The 22,114-nt window shown below is 34.9% G+C and overlaps 1 protein-coding gene across 2 annotated transcripts; it reads right to left on the bottom strand.

The window, feature by feature from the left end:
* Positions 1–4,553: 4,553 nt before the first annotated feature.
* On the bottom strand, positions 4,554–15,898 carry LOC116106703 (potassium transporter 7-like). Of its 2 annotated transcripts, none has more exons than XM_031393039.1 (10): positions 15,429–15,898; positions 14,658–14,892; positions 14,243–14,491; positions 14,077–14,127; positions 10,880–11,140; positions 9,187–9,239; positions 8,931–9,045; positions 8,444–8,698; positions 5,854–6,376; positions 4,554–5,638 (listed from the first exon to the last, which is right to left on the bottom strand). In XM_031393039.1, the coding sequence occupies exons 1-10, from the start codon at positions 15,699–15,701 to the stop codon at positions 5,101–5,103; spliced, it is 2,553 nt and encodes an 850-aa protein (XP_031248899.1). In that variant the 5' UTR covers positions 15,702–15,898; the 3' UTR covers positions 4,554–5,100. The 2 variants fall into 2 exon arrangements, with proteins under 2 accessions (XP_031248899.1, XP_031248900.1); XM_031393040.1 differs by having other exon boundaries at positions 5,522–5,651.
* Positions 15,899–22,114: the final 6,216 nt, after the last annotated feature.

Here is a 22,114-nt window from a genome sequence, read left to right as displayed (position 1 = left end):
AAAAAATATATGTTATGCTTCATAATCCATTCAAATCAGGAGTTTTGCAGTTTCAGTGGTTTCAAGGGCAATGCTCATTTTTAAGATGCTAGTTTTCAGAATTAATTACAAATGTATAGATATTTTCGTAGGCCTCAAGGCTGTTCCAATATTTGCAGATGCTTTTTTGCTTTCTTCAAAATTTACTATAGCATTTTAAGTTATTCTGCTTCATATCCAACAAAGTTAAAAATAAATAACAAAATAAAATTAAAAAGACCTAGAAGCTAATTTTACCAGTAAATTTCACCGAAATACTTTAAATCATGAGATTAAAAGTGAACCAAAAATGATACATAAAGATTCAAAAGAGTATTACCATATGCATTTCCCATCTCAGTAATGCTTGCGATAGAGCAGACAAACAACACACCACGACCAACAAACCAATTAATACTGGGATAAATCTGGCCCAAATTTCGAGAGGTATGGATGATTTTAAGACGAGGGAAACAACCCAAGCACAGTTGATTGTTTTATACACGAAAATGTTGCGGTGGTCATAGCCCGACTTGAAATCAGTGCTGCTATGTTAGCAATGAGGAGGATAGGCCGAAAGCGCCAGCTGCAGACAAAGTATAATAGCTTAACACTTAAAATCTCCAGCAAATACAAAATGCCGAAAGGAAAAGAAGGATTAATACATCTCTACAAGAAATAGTATTTAAGATTTTACAAAAACAAACTAATCTTCAAAGTACTGCAAAGACCTTGCACATTGATAGCGATAAGATGCAAAGCTTACTTGGAATGCAATTGAAAAAAACTTGCTCAGCTCCAGAATGGTTGTCCATAAGGTAAGCTGCTTGACCCAAATAACCCAACAGAAGCATGGTAAAACGAGAAACTAAATGTAAGCTGCAGAAAACCACTATCAAATACTCAGAATCGTATCAATAACAACACCTAATCAGAAATGAAACACCAAAAGATGCTGATATATCAAAGGTAATGTAAAATATCAATCCAGATAATGCTATTCTGCAGTATCTTACCTGACTGATCGCACTGAAAAGTAGCAAAGATCTGCAAACATTGCCTCAGAACCTGAAACAAAATCCAAAGCAGCAATCATAAAAGAGCATGGTAATATAGGATTCAGAAATGCAACCATCAATGGAAGATTCCAACACTATGCTTCAATAAAAATGCAATATTAATCACACTGGCATACAAAAAGATAATTCATGTCATTGATACATTGAAGATGAGAGACCTCAATTTTATCCTTCTCAACATACCCTCATTTAATCTAGTGAAATCTTCATCTATCAGTCTACTTAATCTATCAAGCACCAAAGTTAAATAGTGAGAAAGAGTTTCTTGCCTTAATCCTTTGTAGCCACACAAACTGTCCCCTGGGAAGCTCATTAATAAAAATCAAAAAGTTCAACCGGAGGATACCCTTGATCATCCCCTCCATCTAGTACAAAACTCATAACCTTTAGGAGATAATCCAAGAATTCCAATCCAAATTATATTATGCCTTCTCAAAGTGTTTTTAATCACCAATGCTTCACACTTCTCCACAATTCATTACCACCAAAGTACATAAACAAAAGCTGCTTGTCCTGCAGATATAGTTCCTTTAAATACCTCTCTCAACATAGGAGAGAACCCTTTGGCAAGGACTTGCATAAGCTTGTATGTATCAAATATGTATCTTCAAGGATTCTTATATATTTAGAAATAGGCCTATGAATGCAGCATTGGGCATTAGTTACTCATTAAATACTCACCTTGAAAAATTCCCCAAAAATCTTCATTAATCCTCCATAACGATGTCCCAACATTGAAGGAAAGCCTCCAGGCTTGGGCATTCTCCGTGAAACATTCAGTACAACATTCATAAAAGCCCCTTTTATTCTCCTGCTCAATAACAATCTCTCCAACCAGCTTGCCTAATTCTTTGGAGATGGGGTTCCAATTGAGCATGTATAGTATTGGTTTTCTAACACATGATTTGAGTACACCTTCATATGTTATTGATAATCTCTTCCTTCATTCTCATTCCATCTCCATTTTTTTGTTTTAATAAGAATCATGCCATTTCCAGTCACAAACCCATCTTTGTTTCTAATTTGCTGATCAGGTTTCTAATTTTAATTCCACACACATCTAGGAAACATTATTGTATTGATCCCCTGCCCTCACCCACTTTGCCTTAGGTTTCTGCCACCAATTGATTTCTTCTAGAATTACCAGGTCCCCAAGCCTGGTTACCATTTGAGTCTTCTCTTGAAAAGTTCCTTATTCTGTCATTCATCATGCCTTCCCTTTTAACTTATCTACACCTAGACTCTTCTCCCTAACTACCTTTTTCCTACTTGACATTCCAAAGCTTCCTGGTTTCATCAGCCTGGGTTCCCCCTACCATTTGTCATTAATTTATAATCCCAAACCTAGGGCCTCAGTCTTTTGCCACCACTCCTGGTCACATTTCTTAATTTGGAAAGATTGGTTCTCATTGTTTTGCTATTAAACAAATAGACTAAAACTAATGTTTCATACATAAATAAATAAAAATAAACGCAACAACTATAAGCACAACATTCAGATTTATATATTCAATTTCACTTAACATTCAGTCTGCTCAAATTTCAAATAAAAACACTGCTTCCAAATTATTCCTAGATTGGCATGCTCACCTGTTGCACAAAGAATACAACCTCCAAGTGCAGACCAAGCCTTAGTTGATTTTCTCTTGAAAAATAAATGATGTGAATGGGATTAAATGCTCTCAAACACTGCTATCATATTTTACAAGGTTATAAATCCCAACGCCACCAAGAGAGCAAAACCATATAATAAAGCAGGACCTACAGCCATTCTACTTTGCTTGTACCATACTTTTGTACACTGAACAAAATTGAGAAAGGCAACTGAAATCATCAGCACTTCATCTGCACCCAAAAAAAAAGGCATAAAAAATTAACAATAAAATAACTAGTTTGCTCAATTATTTACAAACCTAAAATAGCGAGCATCCCTTTGGAATTAAGGGATAAATAAAAATAAAATTCAATAAAGAATTCAATTCATTTAAGCAAATGTCTTATTTCTTACTTTATACTACTTAATAAATTTTTATAGTAGTCATATCCTACCAAAATATTGGATTTCCTATCTTGACCATGCACAATATTTCTCTTTTAATATCAATCGAACTATAGCCATTCATCAAAAATCTTCAAATGTGCTTTATTTTAATGCACAGTATTATATAAATTAGGTTTTATTAATGAATAATTAGTGATGTTTGAACAATTTTAATATCATATGCATTATTTGTATAGTTTAATCGATAAATCTAACTTGAAAGTGTAACATAAAGAGTAATAAATTCATGCAAAGAGTTGCAAATCCTACACCTAGAGTAATGAATCCCTCCTCATTAAATAAAATACTACTTGTTACCTCAGCAAGTTACTTCAACAGCACACTCACGGTTACATAATTGATAGGGAGAACGAATTACTAAACCAAATTATAATTCTTCTGATTTTGAACACACACAACAATATCACCTTTGACAACTGTAACTCAGCTGAAAATTGATCATAGTTCCCAACAATCCAAATTAGGTCGGCACCAAGTCCAACAAGCAGATCAAGGCCAAGCTTGATCTTTGACTGCATGTATTCAGCAATAAAATTAATCCTAGTTCACAGCATACAATTCAATTAAGTCATGGCACTAGGGGCACTAGCTAAAGGTTGCTCCAGGTTTTTCAAACCAAAAAATACTACTGATATGATATGTCCCAACTAAATCCATCTAGCATAGCCCATTGTAAATTTTTGTATCTGTCCCTAAATGAGACCAACAAGATATAAGAGGAAAAACCCTTTCTTTAGCAACATTTTTTAGAATACAATTATCAATTTGTATCAACATAGTGCCAGTAGTGTGATAATTCATTTGGTAGAATCCTCAGCAACTTTATTTTTTATCAATTTTGCTAGGTTTTAACTTATTAAACTAAGTGTTAATCCAACTAAATGGTATCAACTGAATACGTTCTTTGCCCCGCTCTACTCCACTGGATTAATGTTCCCCATTATAATGTGTGATAGTGTACTCATTGCTACATTTTTACATTGTTTATAGCAACCTTATCTTCTTTGTACAACACGTTTGAATTAACATGCTTTTCCCACATTGCAAACTTTTCATCCAAATGAACAACCATCTGAAAAGATTATCCTTTACAGATGAAAATGTATTTTACCAACTTGAGAAAAAAAGATATTTATAAATCTTTATTATTGGATTCAACTAACAATTTTCTAGGGCGCCAAAATGCCCTTGGAAACAAAGGGTATTGTCAAGGACAAAAATCATGACAGAAAATGGACAAAAGAAAAATAAACTTAAAAAGGACACTTCCTATTATAACATAACCTATCATTTGAATGAACTACAGAACAAGTAAACATATCATTTATCTATCATCCAATTATATTTAATTGCAACACTATTATCAATACGAATACGAATTGTTAAATATGAAAAACAAAATAATAATAATAATAAAAGAAAACAAAATACAATGAAAATGCCTAAATACAAAATTCTATGATGGGCTTTTTTAAAGCCAGATTTTAACTCAGGTATCAATACAGTGAATCAGTCCAGGCAGCTGACCTGTTACCTATTCTTCATGCCCTTTTTATTAAGTCTGTGATGGAATGACTAGGCCAAAATATATAAATTTTGAACAGGCCTTTTGCGGCGGCAACTAGATTTATGAAAAATCACATTCACATCACTTAAAACATGCTGGTTACAAGAGGCAATTTCCATATGCATCTGTTGGAATAGTAAAAATTGAATACATCAAAGACAACCCAAGCTGAAACACTAGAAAAATTCCTGATCAACAAGGTGGAAAAAATTCAATGATTGGCAGATCCAAAGGGCCATCAATAATCAAGAAAATTGTGTAAGCTTGTGTAAATTAACGGATGCAACTTACATTGACAGCTGAACATGCCATAAGACGAAGAGTGTCAAACTTTTCATGTTGAGATCTGCCCTTCCTGGAAGCAGAATCAAGCATCAAACCATGTAAGTCATCCCAACCTGCATGAGATGTGAGTGGGGAACACTCAAATTCGCAATCCCCCTCCTGCAGTTCTTTCTCAAGAAAGCATAGAAATAATTTATGACAAGCTTCTTGATAAACCAGGAATCCTTCCTTGCTCTAATATCTCCATGGCCAAGAAGATAAACGACCCCAGATTCTTTAGCCCTGCGAATAAAAGACAGCTCCCTCTCCAGGCTCTGCTCTGGATCAGAATTTGTAGAATCTACAGGCATTTCAGGCTTCACCTCTTCAGAGGTGCTTGCTTCTGAAATGGGCTCACTTTTGTCCTTGAACTCAGCCAGGAGAGGAACATTAAGCGAGTAGACACTTCCATTAGGAGCTATGAGAAGTCTTGTACTAGTTAAATCATCCTCAGAATCATTATCATCATCCCCATCACTTTCCAATGACCGTTCCTGGGCTTCCCGACGAATGAACTTCTCAAGGCTCTCAATTAACAGCTGCTCAAATGCCTGGTGATTTTCTTTGCGAACATCCTTGTAGCCATACCTATTCACAGTAGCTGAATTAAATTTTTAAGGCAATATCATCGGACCAAAAGAGAAAACCAGAGATAAAATGAAAATGGTAAATTCCAAAAATCATTAAAACATTTGGCATTCGAGGTGAGGCAAGGTCACCACTATTATCTGTGACTCTGAGCTTACATAAAAAACCTCATCATAATAATAACAGCTACTGGCTTGCAGGAATAGAGCATTTACCGGGCTATACATCGGAATATGTGGTAGCTTTTTGGACACACTCTTCGGAAAAGGAACCTTTCACTTTGTGGCACAACAGGAACTGGAACATACTTTATACAAACAAATATAATCATGGAGTGAATTGCTGGAAGAGTAGTCAAAAAATGGCCAAAAATTGCAGGTATTCCCTTCACCAACTCATTATAAAGCAAGCCAATTCCAGGAGCTCTAATTGTCCCAAGATTGCTGCCCAGTTCCCGCATCAAATCCATTGACAGTTTTTGCTTGACTTCAGTTTCATACTTCAGCTTACTTCCATAGTTCCAGATGTACATTATAAAAAACATTATTATGGCGAAAACCAATATTATCCAACTTCCATCCCCCACACTCCCCAAAACCGACGAGAAAAAGGTCAGCTCCATTCCCAGGAAAAAAACCACGAAGCTGAGCACAATTATAATGTTTATCTGCCATATAAGAAGCATAACGATAGTCACTAAAACTGTTGTCATCATCATCACTCCCAGCTCAGCAATGCCTGTAAAAAATAAAAAAAATAAAAACAACATTAGAAAGATATATTCTTGAAAAAAAGAAAAGAATAAAGTCAGCGACATTTAAGATTGACCCATGAAAGACTAGGAAGAATGTTATTTTAATTCAGCATAGAAGGCAGCAAAGGCTCCTCTACCCTAGCAATTATCCATTTCCTTCTCTTGCCCTAGCTGACTTCTGTAACATCTACTCCCCAATTTAGACTCTCTCCTTTCTTCCAAAATACTATAGAAGCAACTGTAAAAGGTGTACCACTGAATTAGTTTAGATGAAGTCAGTTAGCAATTAGCTAGGAGTCTAGCTGAATCCAGCATAGTATGAGAACCCTCTATTTGTCAATCAGTTAAATTTTGATAAACTTCAGAGGGTCTTTTCAGGCAGAGTAGCAGTGATCTAGAGAGAAAAAACCATCAGAAGTAGCTCCACTCACTAATAACCTTTGCTTCTTTCAATTCATAGATTTGAGAACTTAAGACTACTTTTTTCTCCAACTTAAGAGTCTCCTTTTATTCATTCCCATACAACACTTAGGTAAAAACACATAAAAGCAAATATAATTTAACAGTTTTGAAGATCATTGATATTTTCTTCTGAAGCTCACAGCTATTTTGACCACGTCTTTTGCAATCAGCTAGCAGAAGTCTTGCTAAATTCAGCGTAACTAGAATTAGCATAGGCTACTTGCTCCTCTGCACACACAGAGGGTGTGTGAATTGCATCTGAGCTGAAACCATGCTAAAAAGCAACTACAACTTTGAAAAACTATTTGAATACTGTATAGTATCATTTTTTTCTTAGAAGTACATGGATAAATACAAGAAATAAATGCCCAATTAGAGTAGGAGAATTAAGGAGATTCTTACAGAAAAGACAAATAATTAAAATCTATGGTATCCAGAAACTCAATAAAAAAAATAAACACGAACATACAGAACTTTGTAATAATGTCTTCAAGAATCCCAATTTCAAAGTAACAATGACTTTTCTGTCCCCTCAAATCCCCTTCCATTTCACTCCAACCAAATGATTCACATTAGCAAGAAGGATCCCACCAAGCAACCTTATCATTAATTCCTCCCAATCCAACCCCAAGAAAAAGAATTTCAAGTATGAAAGAAGATATAACCCAGTGAATCCACTAAAGAAAACCTTAACAACTGCACAAACACAATGTAGCAATCACTGATTGGCAGTTTCTCCATCTATTTACAAATAAACCTCCAACTTATAACAACTTTATCACTTTTAATCAAATTTTTAGCCCTGAGAATTCTTCGGATAACCACAGTCCAAGCAAACAAAGACATCTTGATAAGAAAGTCAAAAGCAATATATTTTCTCCTCAATATCAACTACAAATTATTTTACATCAAATATCTTGCTAATGCTTTTTCTCCATCACCATGTAATCCATAAAGCATTATGAAAGAATTCGATGGACAGCTCCTAATCTTAAAAACACCAATCTTAACTACCTTACTGTGGTATAATATATGTTATGGAAGATGAATTTCCTAACTTGCTGTCAAAATAGCTGAAGTTAAACATATTTCCGAACAAATTTACTTAAAATAACACATGCCATGCAAAATGAACAGCTTCACACGCAAAACCTTGACTGAGATGATTCACACTAGTCATAACAATTGTAATTATAAGTAGCTTCTTTGTAGGTCTCAGTCTCAAAAAATATATGTTATGCTTCATAATCCATTCAAATCAAGGAGTTTTGGCAGGTTTCAGTGGTTTCAAGGGCAATGCTCATTTTTAAGACGCTAGTTTTCAGAATTAATTACAAATGTATAGATAATTTTTGTAGGCCTCAAGGCTGTTCCAATATTTGCAGATGGTTGTTTGCTTTCTTCAAAATTTACTATAGCATTTTAAGTTATTCTGCTTCATATCCAACAAAGTTAAAAATAAAATAACAAAATAAAATTAAAAAAAGACCTAGAAGCTAGATTTTACCAGTAAATTTCACCGAAATACTTTAAATCATGAGATTAAAAGTGAACCAAAAATGATACATAAAGATTCAAAAGAGTATTACCATATGCATTTCCCATCTCAGTAATGCTTGCGATAGAGCAGACAAACAACACACACACGACCAACAAAAACCAATTAATAACTGGGATATAAATCTGGCCCATGAATTTTCGAGAGGTATGGATGATTTTAAGACGAGGGAAACAACCAAGCACAGTTGATTGTTTTATACACGAAAATGTTGCGGTGGTCATAGCCCGACTTGAAATCAGTGCTGCTATGTTAGCAATGAGGAGGATAGGCCAGAAAGCGCCAGCTGCAGACAAAGTATAATAGCTTAACACTTAAAAATCTCCAGCAAATACAAAATGCCGAAAGGAAAAAAGAAGGATTAATACATCTCTACAACAGAAATAGTATTTAAGATTTTACAAAAACAAAAAATTTAGTAAAAAAAAACAAATCATACAATTATAAAACAAAACTAATCCATTTTCAAAGTATTGCAAAGACCTTGCACATTGATAGAGATAAGATGCAAAGCTTACTTGGAATGCAATTGAAAAAAACTTGCTCAGCTCCAGAATGGTTGTCCATAAGGTAAGCTGCTTGACCCAAATAACCCAACAGAAGGCATGGTAAAACGAGAAACATAAATGTAAGCTGCAGAAAACCACTATCAAATACATCAGAATCGTATCAATAACAACACCTAATCAGAAATGAAACACCAAAAGATGCTGATATATCAAAGGTAATGTAAAAATATCTAATCCAGATAATGCTATTCTGCAGTATCTTCACCTGAACTGATCGCACTGAAAAGTAGCAAAGATCTGCAAACATTGCCTCAGAACCTGAAACAAAATCCAAAGCAGCAATCATAAAAGAGAATGGTAATATAGGATTCAGAAATGCAACCATCAATGGAAGATTCCAACACTATGCTTCAATAAAAATGCAAATATTAATCACACTGGCATACAAAAAGAAGAATATCATGTCATTGATACCTTGAAGATGAGAGACCTCAATTTTATCCTTCTCAACATACCCTCATTTAATCTAGTGAAATAGCTTCATCTATCAGTCTACTTAATCTATCAAGCACCAAAGTTAAATAAAAGTGAGAAAGAGGGTTCTTGCCTTAATCCTTTGTAGCACCAAAATGTCCCCTGGGAAGCTCATTAATAAAAATCAAAAAGTTCATCAACTGGAGGATACCCTTGATCATCCCCTCCATCTAGTACAAAACTCATAACCTTTAGGAGATAATCCAAGAAATTCCAATCCAAATTATATTATGCCTTCTCAAAGTGGATTTTAATCACCACTGCCTCACACTTCTCCACAATTCATTAGCCACCAAAAGTACATAAACAAAAGCTGCTTGTCCTGCAGATATAGTTCCTTTAAATACCTCTTTCAACATAGGAGAGAAACCTTTGGCAAGGACTTGCATAAGCTTGTATGTATCAAATATGTATCTTCAAGGATTCTTATATATTTAGAAATAAGGCCTATGAATGCAGCATTGGGCATTAGTTATCTCATTAAATACTCACCTATGAAAAAATTCCCCAAAAATCTTCATTAAATCCTCCATAACGATGTCCCAACATTGAAGGAAAGCCATCCAGGCTTGGGCATTCTCCGTGAAACATTCAGTTGCAACATTCATAAAAGCCCCTTTTATTCTCCTGCTCAATAAACAATCTCTCCAACCAGCTTGCCTAATTCTTTGGAGATGGGGTTCCAATTGAGCATGTATAGTATTGGTTTTCTAACACATGATTTGAGTACAACTTCATATGTTATTGATAATCTCTTCCTTCATTCTCATTCCATCCTCATTTTTTTTGTTTTAATAAGAATCATGCCATTTCCAGTCACAAACCCATCCTTTGTTTCTAATTTGCTGATCAGGTTTCTAATTTTAATTCCACACACAATTCTAGGAAACATTATTGTATTGATCCCCTGCCCTCACCCACTTTGCCTTAGGTTTCTGCCACCAATTGATTTCTTCTAGAATTACCAGGTCCCCAAGCCTGGTTACCATTTGACTTCTTCTCTTGAAAAGTTCCTCATTCTGTCATTCATCATGCCTTCCCCTTTTAACTTATCTAGCACCTAGACTCTTCTCCCTAACTACCTTTTTCCTACTTGACATTCCAAAAGCTTCCTGGTTTCATCCAGCCTGGGTTCCCCCTACCATTTTGTCATTAATTTATAATCCCAAACCTAGGGCCTTCAGTCTTTTGCCACCACTCCTGGTCACATTTCTTAATTTGGAAAGATTGGTTCTCATTGTTTTGCTATTAAAACAAATAGACTAAAACTAATGTTCATACATAAATAAAATAAAAAAATAAACGCAACAACTATAAGCACAACATTCAGATTTATATATTCAAATTTCACTTAACATTCAGATCTGCTCAAATTTCAAATAAAAAACAATGCTTCCAAATTATTCCTAGATTGGCATGCTCACCTGTTGCACAAAGAATACAACCTCCAAGTGCAGACCAAGCCTTAGTTGAGTTTCTCTTGAAAAATAAATAGATGTGAATGGGATTAAATGCTCTCAAGACACTGCTATCATATTTTACAAGGTTATAAATCCCAACGCCACCAAGAGAGCAAAACCATATAAATAAAGCAGGACCTACAGCCATTCCTACTTTGCTTGTACCATACTTTTGTACACTGAACAAAATTACGAGAAAGGCAACTGAAATCATCAGCACTTCATCTGCACCCAAAAAAAAAAGGCATAAAAAATTAACTAATAAAATAACTAGTTTGCTCAATTAAATTTACAAACCATAAAATAGCGAGCATCCCATTTGGAATTAGAGGGATAAAATAAAAATAAAAATTCAATAAAGAATTCAATTCATTTAAAGCAAATGTCTTATTTCTTACTTTTATACTACTTAATAAATTTTTATAGTAGTCATATCCTACCAAAATATTGGATTTCCTATCTTGACCATGCACAATATTTCTCTTTTAATATCAATCGGAAATCTATAGCCATTCATCAAAAATCTTCAAATGTGCTTTTATTTTAATGCAACAGTATTAATATAAATTAGGTTTATTAATGGTATAATTAGTGATGTTTGAACAATTTTAAATATCATATGCATTATTTGTATAGTTTAATCGATAAATCCAACTTGAAAGTGTAACATAAAGAGTAATAAATTCATGCAAAGAGTTGCAAATCCTACACCTAGAGTAATGAATCCCTCCTCATTAAATAAAAATACTACTTGTTACCTCAGCAAGTTACTTCAACAGCACACTCACAGTTACATAATTGATATGGAGAACGAATTACTAAACCAAATTATAATTCTTCTGATTTTGAAACAACACAACAATATCACTCTTTGACAACATGTAACTCAGCTGGAAAATTGATCATAGTTCCCAAAAATCCAAATTAGGTCATGGCACCAAGTCCAACCAGCAGGATCAAGGCCAAGCTATGATCTTTGACTGCATGTACTTCAGCAATAAAATTAATCCTAGTTCACAGCATACAATTCAAATTAAGTCATGGTACTAGGGGCACTAGGTAAAGGTTGCTCCAGGTTTTTCAAACCAAAAAATAATACTGATATGATATGTGCCCAACTAAATCCATCTTAGCATAGCCCATTGTAAATTTTTGTATCTGTCCCTAAATGAGACCAACAAGATATAAGAGGAAAAACCCTTTCTTTAGCAACATTTTTTAGAATACAATTATCAATTTGTATCAACATAGTGCCAGTAGTGTGATAAATTCATTTGGTAGAATCCTCAGCAACTTTATTTTTTATCAATTTTGCTAGGTTTTAAACTTATTAAACTAAGTGTTAATCCAACTAAATGGTATCAACTGAATACGTTCTTTGCACCATTCTACTCCACGTGGATTAATGTTCCCCATTATAAATGTGATAGTGTACTCATTGCTACATTTATCTACATTGTTTATAGCAACCTTATCTTCTTTGTACAACACGTTTGAATTAACATGCTTTTCCCAACTATTGCAAACTTTTCATCCAAAATGAACAACCATCTGAAAAGATTATCCCTTATCATCTCTCAATCAACCAGCCAGACCAATTTAACTGTATGTGCAAAACTGTTTTCATGGCTTGATAATGCTATATAAAGTGGGGTTTTTAAGAGTAACAAATTTTTTAATATATATATATAGGAGACTGATATATTTAAATCATTAAAATATGTGAATCTTTTATATAAACAACTAATTATGGTTTTTAAAAATTCTTATTACATAAAGTACTATTAAAAATGTTAAAATTTTCTTGCATGGAATGCATTACCTTGAGTATGACACGATTCTTTAAAAGATGCATTGTTGTTATCTTTTGTTAAATTTAGGCATATTTCTGTATATTTATTTATTGAATTCAGGCATGCATTAATTTGGTTACTGTGCAACATAAGACTGCAACATAAGTCTGTGCAGCATAAGTAAACAGTTAAACATGTTGATTTTATTTGGTTCAGAACTCTTCCTATTAGAGACCATGAAGATCACATGGAAATTGGATTTTGTCATTGTTCATCTTGTGATGAACGAACAATTTGTAATTTTTATTCACCATGAATGAGGAGCAATATGTACAATTGTAATAGATGTTTGTCATGACAATCACAGCAGCGAAAATTGTACTCTAATTTAATTACGGTGTTGGATTGCTGGTATTAAGAAATTGTATATAGTTGTGACAAGAAATTCAGTTTGACTGAAATGCAGTTATTTCTTGACGAAAGATATAGATGATTGTATAACAGAATGTAGATGAAGGTTGAGACTCCTTTGTCTTGAGGTGTTTGAAGATAAAAATTACTGGCATGTGTATATCATAATGTAACTTGATACAATAGTTCAGGTTTCGAGAACTATCAAAACATATGACAGTCAATCCAAAGTTTTCTACAGACTGAAAGGTTGTCCCTTGACTTTTACCCTCGTAAAATGGGTGGTTTTTCAAAAACTCTACTTGACTTTAACCATTTTCCTTGTCCAATGAATAAATTATTGTACTGGTTTGAATGAATTTCTTCATTTGCAGTTAATTTTTTTTACTTATCTTTCATATATACATAAAGTTATTGTTTCAAAACCAGGAAAAAGTTTCTAACAATTTTATAAAATCTAAAAACTTCTATTTCAAGAATTCAAATGCTCTCTTTACTCAAATACCAGAGTTGCAAAACAAAAGACTGGTATCAGAACAAAATGTAGTATTTTTTTCTAAAAATCAGAAACTTTATAATGTTTCCAATGTGTTTAAAGTATTTACAAATACTTAATTTATTCACTTGCTCAGGTTTCAGGTCAAGACCTATTCAGTTCTCCTTTTTACTGGCATTGTCACACAGGCTAAACTGAGTCAACATGTCTCCTTGATATAATACCTCTCCTCATAGGGCATGTAAGAAAGCAAAATGTCATCCCTTTCAGCCCTAAAAGGAGGCAGACATTTACCAGTTGCTAGGAACAATAAGGTCATTATCATTTTAACTTTTTTCCAATAAAGAAAATGAACAATCCAAAAGCTCACATGCTGTCTGTTCATTACTAAATATCAAAAAGCAAGAAAATAATGTAAACTCAAAGAATAAAAGCTTAATTGATTGAGGATATCACATTACCTTGCTTAATGGCAGTTACTCCAACCTTTAGACCACCAACAGCTGACATTACTGCACCAAGAAAGACATATATATAAATAACAATGCAAAATAAGCATCTAGAACAGCTTTCCTGTGACTTGAGCCATAACTGCAAGCGTTAGCAAAAAGAAACAACATATAAAACCTGACATTGCCGGTGTAACAACCCCATCAGCTATCACCATAGAAGTACCAGCAAGCACTAACATCAGTAGAAGCCTTTTCAGAGTCTGTGAGTTCTCAAGTCTTTCCTTGATTTTCAGTGATCTCTCCAGTTCAGCCGATGGCACCTTCAGTCTGAAGCTTGATATACGAGCATCAGAAGGAAGCTGATTTGGGAGAAGACTAACCTTAGCATGCCGACAAATCAACGAGTACAATGCAAAAGTACCACCTGCAACAATGAAGCACCACATGAATGGCACACATCGTTTTTGCACTAACTTCTAATTACATACACAAATAAATACATGCATGTATATGAATATATAATCATATATTACAGACACATAAAAAGTTCAAAAAAAAAAAAAAAAATGGTTTAATAACTTCCAGCATACCTTCACCATCATCATTGGCCCAAAGAACAACAAAGACATACTTCACCAGTGGAATCAAGATCAAGGTATATAAAACCAGTGATAATGCCCCAAGAACATCTTCATTTCCATTTATAGGAGCCTTGGTAAACATCACATCAAAGGTATATAACGGACTTGTTCCAACATCACCAAAGACGACACCAAGTGTCTGAAAAACAAGTATGATTCTCTTTCCCACACTGAAGTCCTGCAACTACAATTACACAAATCAGGCAGTAAGCTCCAACTGTTATATCCGTTGCTATATAAAATAAACTTACAACTTCATGATTCAATTGTTCATCATTGGTGATCTTATGCTCACCCACTCAAATATGTACAAAAGAGTATACATATTCAAAACTTGACCTAAGTAGACAGGAATCCTCATAGCAAGCAAAGACACTAATGGAATAACAATTCATGCATGGCTCTAAATATTTCAAAATCAACGTTCCTTCATTAATTAAAAGATCCCATTTGATTCAGACAAACCAGCACGTTACAATAATCTACCGTTTCCACTACTATTTACATAAGCGAGATATAACGAGACATTTCCAGCCCACTTTGCCAACAAACTAAAAGTTCGTTTCATTACACATAAATTGCTACTGAAGAAAACACTTATAAATCAGATAAAATTACTACATGTGAGTTCGCAAGCAGCTCAAAAGAATTATCAACTAAGCTTTAAAGAAGCAAAATATCTAATAAACCAACTAAATGTTAAATCCGAACACAATGTACCTCATAGTCATTTCGAATGGCGCCGGGTATGTCAAGAGCTTCGACATCAAATGAATCAATACGAGGTCCTGTGCGAATCAAGCGTTGTTCACCACTTTCCTCGTCTTCAGAATCCAATCCAGCGCGATGTTCAGACTCTCTGTCTTCCTCATCCTCATCCACCTCCGATTCGTCGTCATTCTGGAATACCCATCTCGACTCCATTGAGTCCATTGATGACAGTCCCACGCCATTCGTTATTTCAGATCCACCTCCACTTGTCTCTTCTGCCATTTGTACAAACCAATCAATTCCAATTTGGTCTAAGATTCAAAATTGATTGCTAATAAATTCAAATTGAATCGGAGTAAGAATTTTAGGGTTTCGGTTCTGTTTCTAAATTTAGTTTAGAAGAAAAAAATTGATCACGCGGTGAAGAGAAAAGGTTGTGTAATAACTGTTGAACTGCTTACACTAGGATTTTTTTTTTTTTTTTTTTTTTTTTTTAAGAAAGCAGGCAATGAAGCGTCTTCAAATTAACGTTTAGATCACGTAGTATTGTATCATATAAGATGTTATATTAAATGGAAATATAAATCATCTTAAAGATTATTCAGAATATTTAGGGAAATGTATTTGGTTGATTTAAATAAATTAGAGAATATGTTATATTTATATATTTGATTGGAAGGATAAATGGGTCTATATGTTATATAGAATACATAATTACCCTTATTTTTAAATATTAATATATTATTATTATTATTATTATTATTTCTTGAATCACTTTTAACCCTAATATTTGAAATTTTGTTAAAACACTCCAATTATATAAAACTTTAATTTATAGCAAAATCACCCTCATCCACCCCAAGCCACTTCTGACAGCCAACCACCACCACAGGTCATTGCCGACAGTGAACGGAATGGTGCATGACTCACTGTATATGGCCAGCCGTGCGCCGGCAAAGCCATTTCCGTGATCCATGGCCGTTTCATGGCCAAATCTATAGCTGTTTCACAGCCAAAGATGTGGCCATGAAATGGCCATAGAAACGGCCTTACCAACGCACGACTGGCTAGATAGCTCCGGTCATGTGCCATTATGGCAAATGATGTCGGCAGCTGACGGTGGTCTTGGGTGGTTGGGTGTATTTTGTTAACTTTTTAACTTTTTTGTGGCTAAGGTATTTTAGCTAAATTCTCAAATGTAGGCGGGCTAGGTTAATGGTCATTTAGTAGACATTTGAGGGTAATTGTATCCGAAATGGTATTTAATTAAGGACAAAATAAGTATAAAAATCAAATTGCCTAGTAATCTTTTAATAACACATTAGGGGGAGGGTATAGGATTATTCCCTACATTATCAACAGTAAACACTATTTACAATAAAAGATACCATAATATTTTATTACTTACAAACCAAACAACAGAATCTTGCAAAATAAACGAAGATTACCCTCATTATCATATATGACCCTGATCCAAACGCACCATAGGAGAATGAATATTTATGTAATTGCCCCTTTATTGTTTATTTTAATACCATATAATTAACGGTAAGGGGATTTCAATTATTAATCTAACCACAGTGAGATTTTTGTTGATTATACCTAACTATAGTTACTGTTATTAACCCAAATAAGTTTTAAAAAGAGATATTATATTAAGATGTTGTAATTTCATGATTAAATAAAAAATAGGCCATTTTGAAAAGTTTTGTACTTTATAACCCCTCTCATTGTTTTATGGACAATTTTGCACTTTCATAAAAAACTCAACTTCTGCCTTCTTATTCACCTCTTTTAATGCAACTTCTCTCTATTAATAAACTCTCAACTCCCTGCAAACATCTGTAAGTCAATGATATAAGAATTCTATTAGGAATATCAATCAAACAACATGAATAGAATTCAGTCATAATCAACAATATCCCAAAAGATCAACACATAAATTATAGAATATTGAATTAATAATAAGGGTTATAGACAAACCTATTTGTGTCATGATTTTCTATTCTTGAATTCCTTATGGTAGAAGCGACAGGTTTTCCAAAAAAGATAGAAACCGTCGGTATTCCTTTCCAGTAACGCACATCGAATGACGACTTACAATGGGTTAAGTTGTTCTATCTTGCATTTGGAAAGTGGACCTAACCAATTATAATATTGGTTTATTGGGCCCTCCTATTAAAGGCCCAGTGAGCCCTGGAGCCCATTATAGGCTCAAGCCCACACTAGGCGTCACCCAGATTATTATAATGAAGTGTATTGGACAATCCTGGAACGATCACATAAAGTTCATTAAGATATCTCATTTGGACTACATATTTACCCGATTTTAATTAAAACAAAATTATAATTACTGTTAGCTCACACTCCGGAAAATTTCTAAGATCCTCCCACTTGGTCAAAATGAATTATTTTATTTTATTTTAAGAAAATAAAACAATTTTGACTTCCAAGTAAACAAAAAAAAAAAAAAATTAACTTTAAAGTGCCACTATTTTAAGAAAATAACATAGTCTAAAGATAACACTTCGACCAACAATTTTGTCAATATGATTATCAATAATGAACCAAGACAATCTTTACATCTTAAATCGACATAAGATCAATCCATGATTACAATTATTAATAACCAAATCACATTGATCGATAATCTAGGAGTGCGTTAGGGATAGCACCTAACAAAATGATCACAACATGTATTATTTCCTTGTCAGTCCTCATAATGATTTCTCTGTTGCCTTTATGCTTTAAAGAAAAGCTAGAGAAATCCCACAGCTTCCAACGAAGCTTCACAGCTTCCAATGAAGCCCAAATGTTTCAACCAATTATATATCTCGAGATACACAAATATGAAACATACCCATATACAATTGTCATCATCAAGAGAAACCTTATTCTTGAGAGACAATGTTGTATATCAACAAGTCATATGTGCATATGTATCAACAAATTATCAAAATAGTGATCAGGATAAAAATATATGCTAACTCAATCATTAATAGCATAAAAACAACAGTTATACATCAATAACTCCAACTAACCTAGAATATCAAAGGACTCTAAAATACCGATGTTTTCTACATGACCTTTAAAAATAATGGGTCTAAGTCCTTTGATTAGTGGGTCAACCAACATACTATCAATACTAATGTACTCTACAATAATGTCTCCCTTTTTAACCAGGTCCTTGACTATTAGATACTTTATCTCCATATGCTTTGACTTGCTACTGATTTTATTGTTCTTAGAAAAGAACACGGTTGCATTATTATCACAGTAGATTCTCAGTGGCCTAGAGATGGAATCAACCACATGTAACTCATAAATGTAATTCTTTAACCATTTAGCCTGAGTGGTTGCCCTATAACACGCAATGAATTCTACATACATGGTTGAAGAGGCTATCAATGTCTGCTGTAACGCCCCACTTGAGGTACATAGTTAAGATTTGCTGTATTACTTAAATGTTCATTGATTCAGCTTCAATTGAGTTTGTATGTTGTCATGGTTGGTTGATTGGCCTTTAATTGAAATGGTATGTTGACTTGGTTGAATGTTTGCCTTGAAATTGGGTGAGACTTAAGGAATCTTGGAATTACAGTCTTCACTGCGGTGACGTTGGCTTTGTAATTGCGGTGTCAACTCTGTAAGTTTTCGTCGGGGCGACGGAAATTGCTTCGCTACGGCGACGGGACAACAGAAAAGTTTCTTGAGGTTTCTAGAGAATTCTCCATAGGGGTAAAATGACTATTCCACCCCTAATTAGCAGGATAAGTGAGGAGTAAAATGTAAGGAAATTTAGTAGAGAATGTGTTGGAGATGAGGGCGTATTTGCAAAGAATTAAAGGGTAAAGATGGAATTTTCAAGGAAGAGCAAGGGCAAAATGGGAAAAAGTGGTTATAATATGAGCTAAAAAGGGATTAAGTGTAGTAAACCCTTCATTTCACCCATTTCCACCGCCATTCTCCTTCCCTAAATTCTCTTAATTCTTCATTCAATCTTCCAAGATTTCTGAGGAGTTTTAGGGAGCTTTTGGGTAATTTTTAGTAGAGATTTCATCTAAAGCATCCTAAGGTAAGGATTCTTACTTTAGATGTAAATTTACTTATAGTGTGTTGAAATCTTATATTGTTATTGTTGTTGTTTTAAGTTGTAGAGAAAAGCTAGGCCACAAAAGAAAAAGAGAAGTGTTAGAGAAGCCACTTATTCACAAGGTAAGTAAATCCAACCCAAGTTGAGATTTAAGAACTTTTTTGAGTAGAGATTTATGTATGTATGTGTATGTATTATGTTTATTGATAAATTGTGATAAGATGGATGGTTATTTATACTTATTGTTGAATATAATTGAGTTATGAGAAGAGTTGAGATTTTATAATGTTGAGTTGAGCTTGAGTTGAGTTTGATAGAAGTTGGAGAGAGTTTTGAGCCAAACCCTTTGGGAGTGTTTTTCTTTGACAGGAACTTAGAGAGTATGAGGGAGTTTCTCCCATTTTGGATTATTAAAGAGAGGAGAAGAGTTATAGATCAAGTAGAGTTTTATATGCACATGAGTTGTATGATGAAATGCTTGAGTAAGGCATGATTAAGAGTAGAGAACCTTAATTATTGCTACATGGCATAATTGCATTTTATGAGTGCATTAATGAGCATGAATCATCCATATGCATTAATTATGAATTAGAGAAAGAGTAGAGAACCTTGAATGTGAGCTTCATTAAGAGAAAAGAGAGAAAAAGAGAATAGAGTAGGTTGTACGATGGGGAACTCGTGAGTAATGGGTAGAGTATTCCCACATGTACGTCATGTTGAGAGAGTGGCATGAGTATGAGAGAGAGAAGTGGTGTAGCCCGTGAGAGTGCATGCGGATGAGGGCTATACCCGAGAGTACCCGAGAGAGAGTTTATACACTCACATGGCCAAGGGTTCCGAATCCATGCATAACCGAGTCCAATCGGCTAGAACAGGTAGAAGTCACGGAGAGCGGGAGCGAGTCCCAACTGTGCCTCCGGTAAGATGAGGCCGTGACTTACAAAAGAGAGTTAGTAGAAAAGAGTTATGAGAAAGAGAAAATAGAGAGAAGTATAAGAGAGAGTAAATGAGACTTGTAAGGAAAGAATTAGAGAGAGTTACGGGGATAGATGAGTAGAGGATTTACTTACTGAGCATTGTTTTTGTGCTCACCCCGTTGTTTCCTATGTTTTGCAGGCTCTAGGTGAGGACACAGTCGGATGGACGTCGGCACGCGAGGAGAAATGGCTACACTGTCCACATAGTTTTTGATAGTTTTTGTACATGATACTAACTTTTTGTAAAGAACATATATGTTTAATAAAAGAAACATTTTGGGCCCAACTATTTATGTTTTCTTCCATGTGTTTTCATTATGTATATTTTATGAGTATATGAGTAGAAAGCAGCTATTACATTTTTGGTATCAAAGCCGAGATTTTGGGATTTGACAATGTATCATTCTCGTCGCTACGATGTCCAAGAGCCGACTATGTAAGTCAATTTTTTTCCTTATGTTAAGTGTTTCTTGAATTGATTGAGTGTGGTTGTTTTGTAGATGAGGCGTAGTATCAGGAAGAAGGGTAAGAGTGTGATGAATGAGGGAGAATCCTCTAACCCACCAGAACCAACTCCCCCTACCCTTGATGAGACGAGGATTCGAACCATTGTACAGCAGGTATTAGCGGAGAGTTAGGGGAGAGTTGTACAGGAGAGAACTGAGAGCCCCAATAGAGTACCGCCCACAAGACAAGAGCGAGAAGGGCCAGTACCTCAAACAGTACAGACTCGGGTTGATCCGATTCAGAGGCTTGCAAACCAACACCAGCCGCCAGTGTTTAGGTGTCCTAGGGACCCGCTAAAGGCAGATGAGTGGTTTAAGTCTGTAGAACGGACGGTGGCACTGTTTCCCATGAATGATAGAGAGAGGATCAAGTATGCCAATTTCTTATTTAAGGGAGATGCCCGAATTTGGTGGGAATTAATGGAGGAGACTCATGATATGGCCTCGATGACCTGAGAGGAATTCAGAAGATTGTTTGAGGCCAAATACCAAACAGAAGATCGAATACATGAGAAAGTCCAAGAGTTTATTAATCTAAAGTAGGGGACTAATACAGTGAAGGAATATTCAGTAAGATTCAACTCCCTTGCTCGCTTTGCACTCGGGATAGTGTATACACCGGAGATAAGGAGATATAAGTTTGTTCAAGGGTTGAGATCAGATATTGCTTGAGATGTAATGACAGGAGCTGAGCCTTCTCATACCTACAGTGAAGCTCTAACACGGGCTTTAAGGGCAGAGATCTATGTAAACAAATACATTGCAGAAGGGTTGGCTTTACCGGTATCTAGCGAGCCATCCATCACCCCACAGAGGGAAAAAGTAGATGCCACAAGGAACAGAGAAGTAAGGGCCAAGAAGAAGTTCCAACCAAGGAAGGATAGAAGAGATTGGCAGAACAAAAGGCCCAAGACAGAAGGGTTTCCCCCTTGTGCTAAATGCGGGAGGAACCACACAAGAGAGTGTTTGAGGGACAGAAATGTGTGTTACAGGTGTCGGCAGCTAGGGCATCTGATGAGGGATTATAAAGCTCCTCTTCCACCGGCAGCTCAAACTTCTAGAGGTATAAATGCCAGAGTATTTACAGTGACACGGGGTGAGGCCGAGGCCAGTCCATTA

This window comes from Pistacia vera, unplaced genomic scaffold (assembly GCF_008641045.1).
Source record: "Pistacia vera cultivar Batoury unplaced genomic scaffold, PisVer_v2 Contig520, whole genome shotgun sequence".
NCBI lineage: Eukaryota > Viridiplantae > Streptophyta > Magnoliopsida > Sapindales > Anacardiaceae > Pistacia > Pistacia vera.
The sequence above is the reverse complement of the archived record's forward strand: the minus strand, read 5'-3'. Positions and strand labels throughout refer to the sequence as shown.